The sequence below is a fragment of the Panthera onca genome, chromosome D2 (assembly GCF_046562875.1).
Source record: "Panthera onca isolate mPanOnc1 chromosome D2, mPanOnc1 haplotype 2, whole genome shotgun sequence".
Lineage (NCBI taxonomy): Eukaryota > Metazoa > Chordata > Mammalia > Carnivora > Felidae > Panthera > Panthera onca.
Genome location: NC_138349.1, coordinates 45,897,448 through 45,920,280, shown reverse-complemented (window position 1 = coordinate 45,920,280; position 22,833 = coordinate 45,897,448). Strand labels below are relative to the sequence as shown.

Here is a 22,833-nt window from a genome sequence, read left to right as displayed (position 1 = left end):
CCTACCACAGGGCCTTCTCCCTGGACCACTCTCCCCATCCCCAGGAGCCTAACTGGCTTATAATGTTATACTTCAGATCTCTGATCTCTGGTTTCTATGAATATGTCAGTTTTCCATACTATATGCTTTTGTAACATTACATACGTCCCTGTTATAACATTTATTACAGTCGGCATTTCATATCGTTGCCTTTATTCAGATTGGGATAGGAAATTGAAGTTTATCAAGGTAAAGTAACATATCTGTGGTTACCCATATTAAAAGTGGCTAAAATTAAAATCAAATCCAAAATTGCCAGACTCCTACCTAGCCCTTTGCTTCTTGCACCTTACTATGCTAGTTCTTGTGTGACACTCTATGAATCAAGCGCATTGATAGTGCCATCACTGTAACTACACCTGGGTCTATAAATTCACTCACAGTCTTTGGAGTTTTAATTTCACTCTTGATTTAAACTCAGAATTGATTTTGTGCATTTCCCCAGGCAATATTTGACTAGCTTCAAATAAGAACAAAAACAGTACATAGATTTTATGTGGAAATCATTCAGTTTGTAGATAGTCTGATTTTTTTTTTTTTGTTTTAACGGGTATAATTATCCATCATTTCCATAATTCTTTTTATTGGCAGAGGCAGGGTGGGGTAGCTCATCATATACAAGTCATGCTTATTCCATTACAGTCATCAACTCACAACAATTAAAGGAGGTGAAATTCTCTATAGTTGGTACAATTACTTATTTGTTTCCAAGTTCAATTGGAAAATTTAATGAGCTTATAAACGTGGGGATGGAAAGGATGACATTCTTTAAGATGGCAGTATGCCCAAACAAGGTCTCAGTGACACATTTTTTTATTTCTTTAATTTGAATTTTTCCAAATTAAAAATGTCAACTAAGGTTTGCCAGGGCCACAAAATTGACCCTCTCCATTTATTCAGAAATTATATTTAATTTCTGATTTTGATACTTCAGTCTGAATAAAATGGAATTAGAGCCTAAGACCAGAGCGAAGAGGGGATCATTCTTCTAAATCATTGTTTCCTAGTACACTTCTGCAGGAAAAAGGACTAAAAAATGTACATCTATATTTAAAGGGAGGATATAGTGTATGGTCTCAGGAAAGAAAAAGAAAAAGAAGAAAGAAAGTAAGTCCTCGAAATCAGACTCTGTGTATATAGGCTTTCATCCAGGTCTGGTGTGTCTGATATCCATTTGCCTAATTAAAGATGAATTACTGCAATTGACTTTGCTGTTAGAGGAACATTACAAGTCATGGGTTCATTTCATCTGGCTCTGGAAGCTTCTGGGTCATTTTGGAAGAACCCCAGAAAGTCATGGTATGGGGAATTCAGCCTAGTTTTCTGGCTGTGAATTGGCATCAGCACTGAGTGAAGCTAGGCCAGAACATAAAACCAGGCAGTGCACCAGTATAGGCAGGGGGTGTGGTGAGAACAATACTCAAATCCAACATACAGAGTGTCTTCCTGGAGCCTGACCAGACAACCTGAAAACCACCCAAAATGCCAGGGACTGGCAAATAGATGGTATGGAAAAGAAAATGAACCAATAAGAGTATCTACATGTCAGTACATCATGCTACAGTATTTTCTGAGGCCTTGGAATGCATGGCTTCACCATTTTTCCTTATGGTACTTTGCCCTCTGGAAAGGACTTTGTGAGTCTAGAGTCACAGTGAGAAGGCCAGGTTTGAATGGGGAGCCCCACTGAAAGGAGCCAGGTATAGATTTCAGGAATGCATAGTGTCAGTTACTGGTGGTCAATTTAGGGAAGGAGGATGTGTGGGAAGGCTGAGAGGACATGGTGTGGATAAAGGAGAAGTAGTAAACTTGAAAAGCATCCCCAGGTGACAGTTGATGTATCAGTTGATGCACAGCTGAAAGCAGAAAATCCCTATAAAGACAGAAATATCTACTTATTCACTAGACAATAAGTCTTGTGGTGTCAACTGTGTAAGAAGCACTGCACTAGGTGATGGGGAAATAGCAGTGAATCAAACAAATAGGTCAACAAAAACATGGTCCCTTGAACCAATGAAGCTTAAAGTACAGTGCAAGAGTTTTTGAGCCAATGACACAAAATTTGAGACCAAAAAGGTAAGTAGACATTTAAAGGAGAAATACAAGAATAATATTAAGGAGGGAGAAAGAGAATATTACATATCAAGACTCTAAAAAGTTGAATGTTAGGCATGGTAGAAGAAAGAGACTAGGTAGTATGGGTGGACAACATTGTATCAGTCATACATATCTTTTGATATTATGTACACACTTATATATTCTCTGTATTCTTTTGTCCCTCAGGATTAATATTTTGCTATTGTACTTGACATAAAAGAAACACTTATTTAAAATTTATCATTTGCTACATTTTGACATAAATATTCGTCATGAAAACCTCATCCTTGAGACAATGAACATATCTATAACTCTCCAAAGTTTCTTCCTATCACTTTGTAGTCTCTTTCCTCCACTCCTCCCTACTCCTGACTCCAGGTGTACAGTTACATGCTTTCTGCTACTACGTGTTAGTTTAAAATTTCCAGAGGTTTATATAACTGCAGTAACACAACATGCACCTTTTTCTTGTCTGACTTATTGCACTCAACCTAGTTATTCTGAGATTCAGGTATAGAATTTCTTATATCACTAACCCATTCCTTTTTATTGCTAAGTAAGATTCCCTTATATGGCTATACCACAGTTTTTTTTTTTTATTATTTTCCTTGTAGTGGGCCTTTGGATTATTCCAGATTTTTTTTTTTTTTTTTTGCTATTGCAAATAAAGCCACTATGAATTCTTATGTACATAATGAACATATGCTTTCATTAGTCTTGGGTAAATACCCAAGAATGGAATGGCTGTGTCATAAGGTAGATATGTGTTTAACTTTATATGAAACTATTTTTTTGGTGGTCATACCATTTTTCATTTCTACCAGAAGTACATGAGAATAGAAATTGTTCACACCCTTGGTATGGCCAGCCTTTAATATTAGTCATTCTATTAGTGATGCCTTATATCTCATTATAGTTCATTTTTCAATTCTATAATGACTAATGATGTTAGGTGTCTTTTTTATGTATTTACCATCTATATATCTTTGAAGAAGTGTTCATTCAAATATTTTGTCTATTCTTAAATTGTGTTGTTTGTCTTCTTCTTATTGAACAATAAGAGATCCTTACATATTATAGACACAACTCTATTGTTGAGTACATATTTTGCAGAGTTTTTTTTTTTCCCAGAATTTCCCTGTTTTTTTTTCCTTTCATTTTCATTTTTTTTCCTTTTCATAATGGTCTTGAAGATTAAAGATTGTGAATTTGGACATAGTTCATTTTATTGATTTAAAAATTTTTATAGCTCCTATCTTTTGTGTTATAGTTAAGAAATCTTTGTCAAACCCATGATTACTAAGATTTTCTTGTACATTTTCTTCTAAAAGTATCATAGTATGAAATATTATATTAAGGTCTGTTTTTCATCATGAATTTATATTTGAAGAAGCTATGAAGTCAGGGTCAAGGTTCATTTTAGTGGCTATGGGTATACTATTATGACAATATCATTTTTTGAAAATATCCTTTCCCATTGAATGCCTTGGCATCTATATCAAAAATCAACTGGCCACAAATGTTCGCATACATTTCTGGACTCTTTTGTTTGTTCCATTGATTTATCTGTCTATAAATAGGCCAACACTATATTGCCCTGATTACTATAGCTTTATAAAATGTCTTGGGATAAAGTAGTTTGGCACCTTCAGTGTTCTCTTGGTTATATATTAAAAAAATTGTTTTGGCTACTCTAGATCTTTTGTATTTCCACAGAACATTTAGAATCATCTTATTGGTTTTTACAACAGCAAAATGCCTCCTGAGATTTTAAATAGAATTTCACTCAATCTATCCATCAAATTGAGAAGGATTGACATTTTAATAATATCGAGTCTTTTAACTCATGACCATGTTTTTATCTTTCCATTGATTTCGGTTTTAAATTATTTCAATAACATAATGGCAAAGTGTATAGACCTTGTGTATCTTTTGTCAGATTTATCTCTGTGTACTTTATATATTTTTGATGCTTCTGTAAATGATACTTTAATTTCAATTTCTGATTATTTGTGGCTTTTAAATGGGCATACATTTAATTTTTATTGTTTATCCTGCAACTTTGTATCCTGAAAGTTTGCTAAGCTTACTTATTAGTTACACTAGCTCTTTGTAGATTCCATAAGCTTTTCTGCATAGATGATCATGTTGTCTGAGAACAAAGATCATGTTCCTTCTACTTTCCCAAACTGAATGACTTTAATTTCTATTTTTGCCTAATTCCATTAACTAAACCTCCAGTACAATGTTGAATAGAAATAGTAAGAGTGGATATTTTTGCTGTACCTTCCCCTGATCTTAGCAGAAAAGCATTCAGTCTATTACAATTAGGTATAGATGCTGTATAGATACTCTTCATCAGGGTGAAGAAGTTCCTTTCTAAGTTTTTGAGAGTTTTAATAAGAAATAAATGTTAGATTTTGTTAAGTAATTTTCCCCTGTATTCTGATAATTAAACAATTTTTTTTCTTGACTGTTAAAATTGTGAACACATTGATCGATTTTACAATATTAAACCAACCTTATATTCCTTGTATAAACCCCACTTGGTCACAGTGTATTACTTTTAACATCTTATTGGATTTTATTTTCTAAAATTTGTTAAGAATTTTTGCATATCAATGTAGGATATATGTCAATAAGTTACTTTCTTTTTATGTCTTTGGTTTTGGTATAAAGATAATGCTGGTATCACAAAAACAATTGTAATGTTTTCCCTTTCCTTCAATTTTAAGTGATGAGAAGACCCCGGGATGAGAGAAGAGAGTGGGATCCAAGGAATCAGTCTTTAACAAAAAATATAGTACTTTTTAAAATTAAGTCATTCTCTCTCAGGGTGCATGAGAAACACCTGAAACTTTCATTTAAGTAAAGATTTTCATTTAGAAGGTCCAATATGGATACCATACCATGTTGGCATTAACAACAACAAAGAAATCTCCCTTGTTCTTACATGGTTGATCCGTGTTCCAAAGATTTTTAGTTATTCAGTGGTTCTCAAATATGTTTCACAGGCCAGCGTCAGAATCACGTTGGAACTTTCAAGAAACTGCAAATGTTCCGTCCCCAGTTCATGCCTGCTAAATCAGTAACTCTGGGAGAGAAAGTAGGTGGCCATCTGTCCTTCAGTAGCTCTTAAGGGGACTCCAATATATAGTAAAGTTTGAGAGGTACCGCACTATGTAAAGAAACAAAAGGAATAGATACAGATGCACTTAATTTTGTATATTTTGTGTTATAAATAGAGATGATTTATACTATGCTGACTTCCTTTTCTTTATATGTATGGAAAATCTGAAAGTGAGAGAAGGGAGAGTAAGTCAAATGTTTGAATAGTATGCTGAAGTTATGGGTAATCAGGAAAATGCAGAAGCAGGCTGATGCGATCGTTAGTCACTATCAGCTATCTACTTAAGCAATGCTCTTGTCAACTATACTAATGTCCTTCTTCCCAACTGTACAATCTTCTCTCCCAATTCTGAGCTGCTCAAGGGAGAGGTATGAAGAAGGCAGTTTCTTGGATTTGTATGCAGTTATTTTGCCAAATGGGTAAAAGGGAAGAAAAAAGAGATATAGTAGCTGGGCATATTTGCAAGAGAGTGAATGACTGTAATCATGGATCATAGTCTCTATGCCGTATAAAGAAAGAAAATGAAGACAAGAGGAGGATAATTAACAGAAAGTTCTGAGATCTATAGATAAAAAGGTCTGATGAGCTGGAAGATCTGTTTCAGTAGACGTATTTCAGAAATGATCTGGGATTGTAAATGGTAATGGCTAAAAAGTAGCATGCTTATATTTGAATTCTTGTGTGTGTGTGTGTGTGTGTGTGTGTGTGTGCATGTGTGTGTGATAAGAAGCTATCAGATATGACCTTGGTAATAGAGGTTGAGATTACTGTGCCAGATCATTGGTATTGAGGAAGTCAAGAATTGGGTGAATAAATATTCACATACATATTGAAGTTGTCTGTCATTAGTGATGTGAATCATAGTAGTGAATGGATGAATGGGAGACAGACAGAGAAGGACCAAATCAGAAAATACAGTGGCATCAGTATCACATAAAATAAATTGGAAGCCATCACTGACACAGGAAAATTCTGATGGACACATATTTGTTTCTCTAGAAGATTATTTTAGGCTCCACTATAATTTCAAAAATGTATGTCCCAGTATGGGCTAAATTTGTAGAATGTCTCTTCATAATAAGATTCATAGTTATGATATCTGTACTTGATCAAAAATATACATGCATATTCAAAAAATAACCAGCTAGCCTGTAGACAATTGCAAAGAAATTGAATCATAATAACTTCCTTATGTTTTTCTATTCATGACAGGGACAAAAACGTTTGCTCTGAAAAGCTCCTACCAACTCAGAAGTACAAGGATGAAAATTATCTCTGCCGTACCCTGCTAACATCCATTCTAATTCTGTTTTTCAAATTCACAGAGAGTGAAGAAGTTTATCAAAGGCAGGTGCTGTCAATTTCATGTATCATCTTTGGAATTGTCATCGTGGGCATGTTCTGCGCAGCATTCTACTTCAAAAGCAAGTAAGACCATTTCTCTCAAGTGTTAAAAGGTTACGTCTCAGAGAAAGTACTTTGTCTTTCTTTAACTTCACAGTCTCTGCTCCAGGCAGAGGCATCTTGTGCAAATGGGCCCATCAAACATCTATAAATGACTTAGAGTCTTTTACAGACTGTGGGGAAAATATGCAGCATGTGCATACATGCATGTGTGTGGTTTGTCTTTGGTGCATATAGCAATTATTCCTTTCTGTGATCATGAACATTCTGTGTTCTTTGCATTTTTTGATGGTCTGTCAGAAGTAAAGGCTTGGTGTCTTCCTGCCACTAAGGGGTTAACACTTCTGAACAGAGAACTCACTGGTGTAGACCTAAATATTATCAACAAATATCTGTCCTTTACTGCAAAAATACTCCACACTTTCCTTTCATAGTATTTTTACCTGATACCCATAAAGATTTCAGCCAAATGTGAAGTATGAATACTGTAAGATCTACCTTGGTTCACTAGTTGGTAAGCATATCTCAAATATGCCCTATACTTCCCCTGTTAAGAAACTAAAATTTCTGGGGCACCTACCTGCTCAGTTAGAAGACCATGTGGCTCTTCATCACAAGGTGGTGTGTTCAGGCCCTACATTTGGTGCTAAGATTAGTTAAGTCAATAAATACATAAACTTAAAAAAAAAAAGAAACCAAAACTTCTGCTTAAGGTGCTTATTTTCTTATTTTTGACTAATAACATATAATAAAATATATACATGCTTAAATAGGCATACAAATATATTTATTCCGGGGGTGCCTGGACGGCTCAGTCGGTTAAGCGTCTAACTTCGGCTCAGGTCATGATCTCACAGCTGGTGAGTTTGAGTCCCGTGTCGGGCTCTCTCTCAAAAATAAACATTAAAAAAATTGAAAATATATATATTTATTCCAAACGAACTTTGATAAAGGTATTTTATTTATGGAAATTTTATTTAAGTCATGCAAGCCTTAAGAAGTTGGCACAGATTCTGTTCCTACAGCTTGTCTGAAATGCAAGCCAATGTGTAATTGCTTTTCATTGGACCTATATTTGTCTGCCCATTTGCTCTTCTAAAAATGGATCCATTTCCAGATATAGTCTCTGACACCTGTCTGCATGTTGTATATGTTGATCTTTAAAAAGAACAGAAATTATGATTTTTAAAAATAATAGAAACTCGGGTATGAATCCATAGTTAGTAACTATTATTTTTTAATAAACTATTTCAGAATAGGCTTAGATTTTTAGAATTACTGTGAAAATAGGACAGGCAGATCCTACATATCCCAGACCCAGTTTCCCCTAATATTAATGTCTTAATGTTGCATTGGTCACAATTAATGAAATAGTATTGATACTATATTACTAACTGAAGTTCATACTTTCAGATTTCCTTAGTTTTTACTTAATGTGCTTTGTTCCAGGCCCCCATCCAGGATACCATATTTAATTGTCACATCTCCTAGGCAACTCTTGGCTGTGACAGTTACTAGTGTTCATTTTTGAGAACTTACTCTTTGTCAGGGACACTGGGCTTTTCATGTATTATCTCCCAATTCTCACAACAATTCAAATTGTTCATTATTGCTGCATTGTTCAAATAATAACAGAATTTAATTTTAAAATATTAATTTGTCAAAGCCACACAGTAGGAAATTACAGATGGGGTCTTTGCATTTCTGCAGTTCTGGGTGAAATTGTATGCTCTAAGCCACTCTACCACATTGGGCCCCACAGTCCTCCCACTAGATGGTGGAAGGTGAAACTGCTAAGGGTGAATCAGGAATGTCATGCCCTGGTGCAGCCCATCATGCTTTATGTTCTCTAGGGAGCTTACATGGTGTTTGGTCAGGATTTTAACATGTGTTCACTCAGACCTGTATTCAAGTCATCAGGTTGCCACTTGCTTGTTATATATTATTGGGCAAATTGCATCTAGTCCCTTAGCCTCAGGTTCCTTGTTTTGGTAAAATATGGCCAAAAATAATATTTACCTTGTAGAATTTGTCAGGGATTCACGGGATAACACCACAAGGAGCACAGCACAGTGTTCAAAAGAGTAAGTGCTCAGTGAAGGCTTGCTATTGTTAACACCTGCAGTTTCCCACACTGGAACTTAGAGGCTGGGTAACTACAAAATGAAGAGTAGGCAGTGGCCCAAGACAGGTAATCACACTCAGCAGGGCGTTAGATAGAAGGGTCTCCTCGAAAGTGCTGCGCAGGGGAAGGAAGTTGTGTATTTAACAAGCAAATTGCCATCAAGTGGTAGTTAATCACTTATTTTTATGATTTGTATCTGCAACACATTTAGTCAAAAAAACTGATGATAGTCACAAGAACGGAGAGCAGCTGGGTAACGAGGGGACCTCCATCTTCATGGCTGTCATGTCAATCTCTCCCTCTTTAGGCAGCACGTGGGCTCTGACACAACACCTCCTCCCGGAGCTCCGAGCAGTGTCAGGGTTTAATGGAAACACTGTTCAACATCATTCATTATGGGGGACTCAGAGAACTGGCCCAGTGGAGGAACACTAATTAGAATGTTGTCTTCCTGCCTGCCCAGCTGGGACACATTTTTTATTAAAAATTAAATAAATAAGAAACTGTGAGAATAATAAAGTAATAATAAGAATTGAAGCCTTTTCCAAGTGGAGTTATATTTCTCATTAGAGACCTAGACTGGATTTCCTTCTAGCACAATTTCCAGGCAGGGTCTGCCTTTATTTTTCTTTGCCTGAGAGGAATACTATACCTCACACCAAGCATCTAATCTATATAGCTGAAAGCAATGTAAATTTTTATAACACATTGGCACATGTTTCTTTGCACTCATTCCTGAAATTCTAATTCTCATCCCTAGATCTTGGAGATAACAACACAGACTCTACTCAAAATTTTCTTACTTTCACACATACTGTAACTTTGTTGACATGTGTGTCATTTGTTTGACTTCATCTTGGACATGCCAAGTCTTCTATGATTTTATGATCTCTCCATCATTGGTTTCTAAATAAATTCACTTAAACCAGCTTTCTATATACTGGGATATACAGGTCCCAGCCAGATAAAGTCAAGAGTTACCCAAAAGCTCACATTCTCTTGGTCATTGATGTTTTAGCTCCCATAATCTCTCAGATCCCACCACTCTGGTCCTTTGTCCATTGTCTTGTGAACCCTTGGTTTGGCATGACCTCGCCACATTGAATATTACAGCAAATTGTTAGCGGATGAAAGCTTGAAGGCGGTTAACATCATGAGGTCAAAGTGATGAACACCTTGGATTTAGAGGATTTTCTGAGTTAATTGAACCACAACGACTCTAAAGGACATAATGAAAGAAATTCTCTTCTCATCACACCTAATAAGTCCATATATTCCCATAAGTGATTAATGGAACTATTAGTTGACCTATTCAACTAACAGCCAGCCCTATCTGGCTGATAGGGCTCACATGGTAACTATAAATTCCTCTAGGTTTCTTTTTATGTTCAACTCATATGGGTAAGAAGAGTGAGGCTGCCTGTAGGAGTCCTTAGTACACTTTGGAAGTACAAAACACAATTTAACTCGAAAGAACAGAATTGGGATAGGAGAGGAGATGTTCCAGCAGACAGAAGCTGAGACAAATAATGATAACAACTGAGAAACACAGAAGGAAAAAAGAGAACCGGTGCTCCCAGTAAAACCCAGCCCTAACTGTAGGTTATTGCCCTCTGAGGTCAAAGATTTTACCAACAAGGGAAGCCCATTAAGGACAGGCAGTGGATGCTCTGATATGCAGCTTCGATTCTCTTCGGCAGTGAAGATCTTTGTCCTCCAGTTGCTAAAACAAATATAATCAAAGTTGCCTTGCTCTGACCCGAGAGAGCCCACCTCCAATGACAGGCCAGTGTAAGGCTCTGAAGGCCTAGACCTTTGCCCCAATTTGGGGTACAAGGCCATGCCAATTTCAGACCCTCTCCCCCCGCCCTCCCCCCTGCCGTGGGATTTGCTGAGCTCTTCACGGAGACTGCATTATGTTCCAATCTCTCCCTCGGCCCAGTCCTGCATCCCTCCTTTTGCTTCCACAGGTGTGGATCCAAAGAGCCCCCCCCCCAATAAAAATCCTACATGCTATCTCCATCTCAGTGCCTGCTTCCCTGGGAGCCCATTCTGCAACATTACAAACAATGCCTAGACTTGTGATACCTGACATTCCACAACTTACATCTCATTGCTGAATGAACTGGACCAGAGAAACTTAAAACTCAATGAACTATAAAATGTTAACACTGACATTGTTAGGCTAGCAGGGTCCCAGTGTGCAATGCCCATATCTTGTCTTTCCCAGAGCACTGACTCTTGTGAAGAGAGCTAATGGAATTGTGGTTAGACGCTTCTCATCTCCCAGTTCCCATTTGTTGGGTGAAGGAGAAAAGAGCAGAAATATGTGTGTTTGGGGCAGAGTAGGGATGATGGAGAAGGAAGCCAGTTCAGAAAGGAAAGAAAGTCTGTGTGTCCTGGAATATTAGTGAGTCAAGAGTGAATGAGTGAGAAGCCAGTACAGAAAAGCAAATTATGAAAGGATTTAGGAAATTGCAGTCAGATATTTTTATAAGGAAAATTCCTTTTCAAGTTGGTGTTTCCCAGACACTGAATTATAGAATTACTGAAAAGATTGTTAATGTTTCTACTATTTCATCCTTAGGAGAGTAACTGAGTCCTTCCTCTGTGCCAAGCCCCCTTTTACTGCCTCACCAATGATTTACTTAGGTAGAATCACCTGATCTGTTTCCTTCATCAATGAATCCCTGGTGGGATTTTGTGGCTATAACATGCTTCATAAAATGCTGATATGATACATTTATTTTGAACAATAGGCTACAGATTAGCTGTCAGGAAATAGGTAGATTGTTACAACTAGATTAAAGCAACTAGAAGTACTGGAGAAAAAAGTCCCGCAAACAATTGAAAATAAAAAAGAAAGATTTAAACAAACAGAGCTACATCACACTGGTGTTGTAAATTCAGAAGAGTTAATGATGCTCAGAGCCTCCAATTCGGGTAGCCAATACTGTCAACTTGCTTGTGAGTGACGCAATTAATACAATCCTTTCTTTTATCTTTGAGTCAGTGTTCTAATTCCCCTGTAGGATCTGTCCATCCAACTAAGCTTGCTAAATATGAGAAGGGGAGCAGATCAGCACTTTACAGGTGTTCTCACATTTAGTTTCCACAGTGTCCGTGGAAGTTGACTTTTACAACTGCATGCACAGATGAGGGAACCAAGGCTCAGAGAAGTTTAGGGAAACAGTCAGTTTGATTTAGGAAATCAAAGCAAAAGTGGTGGGTGGCAGAGGGTCCCACCCCTGGGACAGCCAAGGTGGGGGGTCCCACCCCTCTGGCAGCCAAGCCCATTCTCTGTAGAGTGCTGCCTGCCAGGACAAGCTCACTGCAGGAGACAGTGCTCACACTCCACCAAAGGCTCTATCCTTCTCAGGGATCTTGGGAAGAGGAAAAAGTTCGGGGTGGGAGAGGGGATGATTCTGCAAAGTGTTTGTGTGTGTGTGTGTGTGTGTGTGTGTGTGTGTGTGCGTGTGTGTTGTGGATACTGAGTCTTCTGCTGATAGATAGTTGCTGTAAAGCCCTTGGAAGAGAGCAGCTAACAAGGCAGGAAATTGCTGCATCCTTCTGATGCAGCCACTGCCTGACTTAAACAACAGTCACCCCACATATGCAGGCAGGAGTACCTCACTCAGAGTCCAGAGATCGAGAGCAATCTCAGCCTTCCCACTGAGAAGCTGTGGGACCATGGCAAATGGTTTGACAGTCCCAAGTGGTGGTTGAGGTTACACAGTATGCAACCAGCTGGGCTGGACTCACATCCAGCTCCAACACTTACTAGCGATATGACTCTGGGAAAATGATTTCACTTCTCTGTGCCTCAGTTTTCTCATCTGTTGAATGAGTATAGGTTCCTGCCTCATCACACAGAATTACTATGAAGAGTAAGTGGGTTCATACACGGAAAGCACTTAAAATGATGCGTGGCACATAGTAGGTGGTCTTTCAAGAGTTAACTATTTTTGCTGTGATTTACCAGCTGGAAATAAAAATCTTCACATTTGGGACTAATGGTAACAATAAATGAGCTGTTTCTGAACTGCAAGAGAAAACATACACAATACAGTATATAAGTAAGCTATGCAATTAAGCTATGCATGCTTATAAATGTAAATATAACAAATATAAATGTAACTCTGCAAGTATGTTATATGTGGCTGGTAGCTCTAAGCTTCAAATTTTTCCCCTAGTTACTTCTTCAGAGCATTTCTAATTCTTTACAGCTGAGCACCAAGGGTTAGGGACCTCTGCATCCATGCGGCCCAGAAAAATTCATTATGCTTATCCCAGGCTTTGGAGTGCCATTGGGTGTGAATCTCCGGGTGTTTATGGATAATACCAGTTTCTTTCCAGATTAGAAGCTATCTAATGGGGTTGGCGTGTTGAAAATGAAGGAAGGCTTTCCTTTATTAACTGAGTTCATCCAGCTTTAACAAATGACAAACATACATGTTGGGAACAAATGAACCCCCCAAATACAAACAGAATAAATTTGGGTAACTATTTATGCATCTATTTATTCAAACCTGCAGGAAACAAGCTAAACAAATTCAAGAGCAGCTGAAAGAACCACAAAATGGTAAAAACTACAGTCTCAAAGCATCCAGCACAATGGCGAAGTCAGAGAACTTGGTGAAGAATCATGTCCAGCTGCAGAGTGTAAGTTACCTGTCTATACATCTGTTCCTACAACCCGTCTCAGTGTTTCCAGTTCAGGGGGGATGGGATGCTTGGGATCAGATGTGTGTGTTCTTTTCGGTATTTGTAGATTTTTCTTTAAGTCACTTTGCAGTTCTGTGTGTGTACATGTCCACATGTACAGGCTGAAACAGAGAAAACTTAAATCTCAGCCCTTGATTATATTCTGCAATATAAATTCATCTCTGAAAGCAAAAAGAGCTCCAGTTGTTTGTTCCATAATGACTTATTACATTCCTACTGTGTCAGAAATTGTGCTGGGCACCAGGGATACAATGCTCCCTACCTTATGGGAACTTATCTGTGGTAAGGGGCACAGACGCCAGAACAGAGGAGGTATGTGGGCTGAGATGGTTGATATTGCAGTAGGTTGGAGAGTAGACCAAAGAGAGGGAGGGAGATGGGTGGGTGCAATGTTCATCGTATAGTCAAAGAGCAAAGGACAAGAGACTAGAAAAAAACAGAAAAAGTAAAACCATGGAATCCCAAGAACGTGTAGTATATTCCAGCAACTCCAAGGTAAGGGGTGCAAGAGAGGTCAAAGGTAAGACAGGTGGGAAGTGAGACTTGTATTCCCACAGTCAGTGCTTCCTAATACCAAGGCTTAAATGGATACCAGAATTTGAAATACAAGCTCTTTGAATCTTACATTCTTTCTAATGTTATTATAATCATTTCTGAGATATATTGCAAAACACTTAATTAATGACAAGCACATATCATCTAAGACATACTGAAATATTCCTCTCAGGGTAGCAAATTCTTTGCCCCTGTATAAAATTGCACGTCCAGATTCCGAGACACAAAAAGAACAAAAGCCATGGTATAAACCTAGGATTTGAGTATAATAAGCAATCACCCAGGACACATTCATGCCCCTCCTAATGCATAAATCACTGAGAATTTATACATCATTTGTGATTCTAAAAAATCATTACCCAAAAGTCACCATTATGTTATGCATAACAGATGTACTTAGATGTTTAATGTGGAATTCATAAATCGGAATTGCTTCCCAGCCAAATTTTGTTAAACTTGTAATCATATTTATGTGGGGACTGTTCTCTGAAACAGAGGGAATGTTTCTGCTAATGATTTTTGAGTATTATCTCACTGCCCTAAAACAAATGCAGGAGCGGAGGCTTTCAAGTCCTTTGCAACTGGACCTGCTGAAGATAAACAAAGCCAGCCACTGGTTAAAATAGTAAGGGCAGGTTTTAATCAGGAATAGACTATTGCATTATGAAAGAAGGTCCAGCATGAACTGAACTCAACTTCAGTTTGTACAGAGGTGACTGGTTGTTTCAAAGGGAGAATGAGGGAACAGGGTGGGGAGCAGAAACCGTGGGGTCTTGGCAGAGTCAGGGAAGTGAAACAGTACAGAGATGATCAGTGTGCATGCCAGTTTCGTCTGTTAGCTGGCAGTTAATTGAGCTTAGGATTCTGTACTTTCACAGAGCGGAAGGCCAACATGCTATCCTTCCTAATGATTACATTTCAAAGATATGGCTTTCAGGTCCCTGAGAAAGAAACTCCCTTAGGAGTTAGTAGGAGATGCACACACATCTCAGAATGACAAAGGGCGGTTTACAATTTTAAGTCCTTTTAAGGGAGGTCAGTGGCCTTTCCTCCAGCATTGGCTAGAGCTACCAGCAAATTCTTTTGGAGGCTTTGAGTTTTTGTTTTTGTTTTTGTTTTTGTTTCTTAGGAAGACTTTTTAAGGAAGGTTAGGGCTATTCCAGGGGCAAAGCCTTGAACCTTTAGAGACTATATGAGAGTTTACTCAAGACTTTTGGTGCGGGGATGATTGAGTGAAGTCATTTGTGCTGGGAATCTGCAGTTTTGATAGGCCAAAGTTAAGGCCTAGTAGAAAAGAGGGCTCAGAGGAGCCTGTCTAGAGTTTGGTTGGGAATAGTCTCGGTCAGTCCTGATGGATTTTACAGGGTTGCAGCCAGAGCACACACACAATTTTGTATCCTCTGTTTTCACCAAACAGATGATCAATAGCATTTTCTGTCTGCTTTATGCTCTCCATAAACTCATTTGGGAGCAGCATAATTGTCCACAAAGTGGCCACGTCACAATGTCCTCATCCTTCCCTCCTTGTAGACATTCGTGTTCTTTCCTGTGGTTTACTATTAAAGGAATATTAAGATAAACTCCTCACTCATATGCTCCACCACCCCTCGTTTGACTGCAACTATTAGGATTAGAATAACAAGAAATTACAAAGTGTAGAGGTTCCAAAACTTAAAAGATCTTTGGGCGCATTGGCTTTTAATTTCTTTTTTTCTCCCTCTTCTCCCTTCTCCAGCCCACCCATATCCACAATTTTGTATGTTGGCACAGGGAAGCAGACCGTGGGCTCAACTGGATCATTCTCACAGGGCCTAAGATAAGATGTGGGAAAGTGTCTTTTTATATTCATCCTGTTTTGGATACAGAGAATATATATAGGACATTTTTTCCCTGAGTTGCAGTGTGGTCAGCTAGGACAATACATTTCAAGGGATCATGAGTTTTAGATTGGGCTGGGAGTGCAGGCAGAGAATAGGTAGGAGAAGGAGGCATTTAAGGACTCTGAAAAAGGAGAGTGAGGTGCATTGAAGAGACACAGGAATGCTAGCCACAGCATTCTACGCTTTGCCAGCTTGGGCCCAAGGGACTGCCTGAGAAGGTCCCTTTAACCAGACTAGACTAGAATGAATAAGTTGCTTTCCCAAAGGCACATATCAGTTTCAGTGCTAGAAAGTAACATGGGTCACTAGCAGCTTTGTTATACTTTGGTCAACATTTCTTTTGCTAACTTAATAGGAGAAAATGTTTTTTGTTTTTTGTTTTTTTTCTAATTTACATTTAACTATTTGAGAGTATAGTACAATCTCAGTCCATATATTTCTAGTCAAATTTCCAGTTTGATGAATTATGTCCATACTGATACTCTTGCTCATAATTTTGTTGTAAGAATCAAATAGCAATTTGTAGTTTTTCTTGTCATACGTTATGGGAGAAAACAGTAATGGAGAGTATATATCAATAGTATGTTGAAAAGGAACAGAAACTTTTAAGATTTGCTTTCCTTCAATGTTATGCTCAAGATATACAAGGAGAAGTATACAAGGACATCTATACAGCTGGAGGCCAGGTAACTCTAGTCTTAGAGCAAGCAGTAATCTGATGTGTGGCTCAAAATTTCTACATGAATAGTAACAAGCAAATGTATTGAGGAAAACTTAATAAAGCAGTTTTTCTTTGTAGGTCCATATTTTTTTCTTCTGGCAAGATCTAGGAGGCAATACCAATGTCGATGTTAAAAACAAACAATGATAAATGAAATAGTGACAATCATAATAGCAAATAACATGTATTGAGTACATACACAGAATAATACTAAATAATAGAGAAACATTGACTCACTTAGTCCCAACAACGACTACTTAATTTACACCCACTATGTGCAGAAGAGGAAAATGGGACTCAAAGCTTAAGAAAGTCCGTCTCTATCAGACATCCAGTGAGTAGCAGAAAGCCCATCTCACATCTTTATAACTCAGTGCTTTAACAGGGGGCAGTGTTGCCCCAGAGAACTTTTGGCAAAGACCGGAAAGACTTTGGGTGTTAAAACGTGAGAAGCATCTCTGAGCAGAGGGCAAAAGTGCTGATAAATATCCCACAATGCCCAGAAAATTATCCTTCCCAAATGTCAAGGGCAGTGAGGAAATCCAGAGTCCAAGGTCCAAGCTGCATGGTGTGTCCATTAGGAAATTCTGAACACCTAGCATAGGAATTCTATGGTTATTTCTACTACACAGAGGGTGGATGGGTTATCCAGGTACACTATAATCCTTGGGGGGAAAATTTCAGAGTAGGACACCATATCAGGCAAATCTGTCTTTATTTTATCTTGAATCCCAAGTTAACTACTTGAAATTCTTTGCAAATTGCAGTGTTTAACAAATGAATAGTCTGCGTCTGGCATTCCCTTAAGTTCATTAAACATTCATGGGGAAGGGTTTCACTTTACAGTCATTTAACAAGATGTGAAACACCTAGTCCAGTGAAGCAGCATCATACTCTGGAAACACTCGACTCAGAGGCTGCAGAACTAGACCTGGCAATGCCTCACAAGCACCTAGCGCCTTACCATCATTTACAAAATGAAGTATTTGTGACTCAGAGATGAACTGACCTCATTTAACTGTGTCCTGGAGAAGAGAGAGAGAGAGAGAGAGAGAGAGCGAGCGAGCGCAAGCGAGCTGGGGCTAGCATTATAATCTCTAGACTGGCCAAGGGAGTGACACTTCTCAGCCTGATTCAGGGATCAGAAAGAGAAGTCATTAAAAGAGAGATGATCTAGTCTTCTCTCTTAAAATCAAGAGAAAATATATGTAAGTGAAAAGTTAGGGACTAAAATTATATACCCCTTCCCACCTTTCTTTCAATAACCATCTTAGGAAAGATAGGTTTATATAGGAGGAACATTCAGTGAGGAAGAATTGGAAGATAATATTTGCATCCATAAGGAGAATAATAAGAATTTAATGCCCAACACAGCCTTGATAATTGGTAGAGAGAGGCATCCATTTATTCTGTAATACTTATTGAACACTTCTCTATGCTGTGCACTGAATGAAGCGCTTGAAAAATACAAACAGAAGAGATGGATCTTGGCCTCGAGGAGCTCACAGGATAGTGGTAGAAACAAGAGCGTAAGCATACACAGCAGTTTTTCTATGATGTAGACACATTAAGTCAATGTGCTATTAGAGAATGGAAAAGGACATCCAGAATTGTCTGGGGGAATAATACATCCTGCCCAAAATATGTAACATAGGAACAGAGTCTTGGGAGTGAGTTGAAGTTCATCAGATAGTTTCAAGGATGTTGGTCAGAAGAGGTAATTTCTTTATAGCATGAATCAAAGTTAACTTTGAATAGTTCTAGTCTAAAACCTGATGTCTTGTTTTAAATATCAAATTTTAACTTGTTGATTCATTATAGATTCATACATTCACCTATTCAAATATACATTAAATATTTAGTAAGGACTAGGCACTATATTAATAACAAGGTATACAATGATAACTCTAAATGACAATGTCCTTACTGATTACGATAAGTGATAGAATCCCACAAAAAAATGTGCCAAGGCTTCCAGTCAATAGTGAACAGTCCCATCAGAGCTTATGGAAGGCGGGTCTGAGAGCTGATCTGACAATATGGTAATAGCAAAGAGCTCTCTCAGAAGACAGAATGATAATGACACATGCTCAATTCACCTAGCTGAACAAGGCACTTGGTTGAGGTGGGATGGTGGGTTGTAGGTGGTAGGGGTGAGGAGGAGTATTTGCTGTGCCCAGTGTGTGGAAAGAGTGTTTCCATGGAAATGGGTTGAAGTTTGACTGCAATTGTATAGCTCTTCCTGCTTGGGATATGGTGCAGAAATTCCCAGCATAACAGCTGGAGTCAAATTGTTTTTAATTACTTGCATAAGAAATCACACTTTGAATTATCCCATAACTGCTGATTTTCACCATGCTCTGGGCTCCTAAGTCAGACTTCTAGTAAAGAACTTTTTGAGACAGACATAGATGACCTGGGAGCAATGTAGAGAGACAGACATTTAAAACCATTTAAAAATAACCTCCTTCCTGCCTTTATTGCCTGGGGTTCCAGACCAGGTGATTATCAGCTCTGTCATCATTGCTTTCCAACACAGACATGCTTTTATTTAACCTTCTGACTCCTGCTGCGTGCATTGGGCAGACCTGGAAACAACATCGTTGCTCTACTTCCAACATGCACCTGCTTCATTTGACAGGTCTATTGATTTCAGCGCACCATCAACAATGTGTTAGGAGCAAGGCAGGTGATGGTGCAAACAACAGTGGATGTCCTCAGCACCCAGAAGCAGCCACAAGGTGGGCTTTCAGGAAAGCCAGTCGGGTTGAGTGCTTCCCTAAGAGATAACCGTATTGACCAGGGCCTCTGTGCATGATTAAAAGGAAATTGTTTCAGCTCATGTTGAAAGGGCTAGTGAAAGGACTGAGGCATCTCCTTATGAGGTATTAAAGTGACATTTTGTACATTATACTGAATGAGATTTTAACAAAACATGTATACACACAAAAAGTCAAGATCTGCATGAGTGCCAGGAAAGAACATGGAATCAACTACCATCTTTGTAACATTGTACAGAAATGTTAATGGAAAGAACCAGACAGGTAGCTTTTTGGAGATATTATCTGATGGATAAAATTGTGCAGCCCATAACTCCTTCCAGGGATGGAAATGTATAAATTTTGGAAGGGGCCATAATAAATGCTTTCAGCATAGAGCATAAAATGTCCAAAGGCTATAATCCTGGTCAGTTAAGCTACTTTTAAGGAGGTTGGTGCAGACTAGCTGTTTTGCTGAGTGGATTATACACCTTCAGAGCCTATGGCTGAAAAAAAAGGGAGGCTCAGTCTCTAAATAATAATTCTTCTCTTCCTCCTCCTCCACCCCTTCCTCCTCCTCCCCACTCCTTCTTCTTGTTCTCATGTGTGTCTTCTGCTTTTTAAAAATTCTTTTATTTTTTTATTTTTAAAGTAGATTTTCTTTTTGGGAAAGTTTTAGATTTACAGAAAAGTTGCAGAAATAGTACAATAAGTTCTCATATACCCTGTACTCGGATTTTCCTATTAACATTGTACACCCGCATGGTACATTTGTTAAAATTAAAACCCACAGACACGCGTTGTTAACTCATATCCATAGTCTATTCAGATGTCCTCAGTTTTTACCTAATTGCTTCTGTTCCAAGATTTCATCCAGAATGCCATGTTACATTTAGTTGTCATTTCTTGTTAGGTTCCTCTTGGCTGTGACTGTCAGATTTTCCTTGTTTTAGCAGCTTTGACAGTTTTTAGGATTACTGGTCAAGTATTGTGTAGGATGCTCCTCTACTGGCATTAGTTTGATGTTTTCCTCATGATTAGATTGGGGTTATGGGGTGCAGGGAGAAAGACAACAGAGAAAAGGGCCAAATCATTTGCTCATATCAAAATCATACATTATCAGTTTGACTTAATCACTGTTGGTGATTCCGTTGTCCTCTGAGGTAATAATTGCTAGGAGTCTCCAGTGTGATGTTACTCTCCCTCCCCTTTCTATAGAGTTCTCTTTGGAAGGAAGTGACTCTGTGTAGCCCACACTTAAAGAGTAGTGCTCCCCGTTTGTGAAGGCAGATTGTCTACATACATTATGTGGAATGCTACTGCAAAGAGTTTATCTCTTGTTCCTCATTTATTTATTCCATTATTTATCTAAGAGTCTGAACTTAAGGATATTTATTTTATACTTTGAGTTATAATTCAATAAATACTTTTTTCTTATTTTATATCAACTTCTTTCAGATTTGGCTTTGGTGTCTCTTTCAGTTGGTCTTTGTCTCCTTTTGATATGTTTAATCAATTCAGTGTAGGTTTTTTGGAGGTTTTGGTTTTGAGTATGTCCTTTCTTCTAGGCCCTCTCAGCAGACAGATCAAAGATATATCTAGCAACCAGATAGTGCTTATGTGCAGTGCTTTTTACCTTTAGTCTACAGATTCTACTCATTTCCAAAGTTACTTGGAACAGCACATCCCTGATACCCACCTCCCATTAATGTTCTTTCATATGTTTGTAATACAGTTCATTTCTCTTAGTAGTCGGTATGCCTTCCTGGGATCTCCAGATCTCCTAAATGATACTTATTTTGTTAAGAGATAGATTTCTTTAATAGATATAAGGCAATTAAATTTGCCTATTTCCCCTTGTGTGAAATTTGATGACACGTGTCTTTCAAAGAACTGGTCCATTTCAACAATAGATCATGTTTGAGGGCATAGAGTTGTTCATAGAGTTCCTTTATATTAACCTTTTTCTGTCTGTGGGAATAGTAGTGACGGCCTCTCTTTCACTTCTGTTATTGAAAATCTTTTCTTTTTGTTTTTTATAGTATACTTATTTATTTATATATATAGAGAGAGAAAGCAAGTGAGGAAGGGGCAGAGAGGAATAGAGAGAACCCCAAGCAGGTTCCACACCACCAGCGCATAGCCTGATGTGGGGCTCAAACCCATGAACCGTGAGGTCACAACAAAAGCCAAAGTCTGATGCTTAAACGACTGAGCTACCCAGGCACCCCTCTTTCCTTTTTTTCTTTTTTTTTTTCTTTTTTCTTGTGTTAGACTGACCAGAGGTTTATCAATGTTACTGATCATTTCAAAGAATCAGCTTTGCTTTTATGGATTTTCTCTATTCTTTTCCTGTTTTCAATTTATTAATTTCTTCTCTAACTTTTATTACTTCTCTTCTGTTTGTTTCAGTTTTAAATTACTCTTCTTCTTCTGGCTTTTTTCAGTGGAAATTCAGATTACTGATTTTAGATATTTCTCCTTTTCAAATATAAGACTTTAATGTTGCAAATTTATCTCTAATCACTGCTTCCTTTACCTCCCACAACTTTTGATATGTTGTATTTTCATTTTCAATTAGTTAAAAATATTTTAAAATTTCTCTTGTGACATTTTCTTTGATCTTTCTGTTATTTACAAGTATGTGGTTTAATCTCCAAATAGTTTTTTGGATTTTCTGTCTTTTCCCTATTGATTTCTAGCTTAATTTCAATATGGTCTGAGAATATACTTTTTATGATTTCAATTTTTTTTAATTTCTTAAGATGTATTTGATGGCCAAGAATGCGATTTATCTGGATGAATGTGAGCTCAAAAAACGTGTAGTCTGCTGTTTTAGAAGTATTTTATGAATATCAATTAGATACAGTTGATTGAACATGCCATGTGGCCCAACTATATCCTTAATGATTTTATGCCTGCTAAATCTCTGTTACTGATAGATGTATGTTGAGCTCTCCAAGTATAACAGAGGATTTGTCGGTTTCTCCTTGAGCTTCTACCAGTTTTTGCCTTATGTATTTTGATGCTCTGTGGCTAGGTGTATAAATATTAAGAACGGTTTTATCTTTTTTGGAGAACTGGCCCCCTTATCATTAGGTAAATGATACTTTTTAAATATTTCTTTATCCCTAATACTTTTCCTTGTTCTGAAGTCTTCTTTGTCTGAAATTAGTATACCTACTCTAGCTTTCTTTTGATCATTATAACATGTTTTTATCTCCTCTGTTACTTTTACCTGACCTATATATTTAAAGTGGGTTTCTTGTAGACCACAGATAGTTGGGTTTTGTTTTCTCATACAGGCTTTTAATCTGTTTTTTTTTGTTTTGTTTTTTAATGTTTATTTATTTTTGAGACAGAGAGAGGGAGACACAGAATCTGAAGCAGGCTCCAGG

The 22,833-nt window shown here is 37.8% G+C and overlaps 1 protein-coding gene and 1 long non-coding RNA gene across 11 annotated transcripts in view; one reads left to right on the top strand and one right to left on the bottom strand.

The window, feature by feature from the left end:
- NRG3 (neuregulin 3) overlaps positions 1-22,833 on the top strand; it is a 1,060,434-nt gene that overhangs the window by 1,017,788 nt on the left and 19,813 nt on the right. For all 10 annotated transcript variants that reach the window (XM_060642319.3, XM_060642320.3, XM_060642318.3 and 7 more), the window contains exons 5-6: positions 6,592-6,694; positions 13,331-13,457. In XM_060642319.3, the coding sequence (XP_060498302.1) occupies positions 6,592-6,694; positions 13,331-13,457 (230 nt within the window). The remainder of the gene's footprint in view (positions 1-6,591; positions 6,695-13,330; positions 13,458-22,833) is intronic.
- LOC132685236 (uncharacterized) lies at positions 13,286-22,164 on the bottom strand. Its single transcript, XR_009613005.3, has 2 exons — positions 20,282-22,164; positions 13,286-13,621 (listed from the first exon to the last, which is right to left on the bottom strand). It is a non-coding gene; the product is annotated as an uncharacterized LOC132685236 (long non-coding RNA).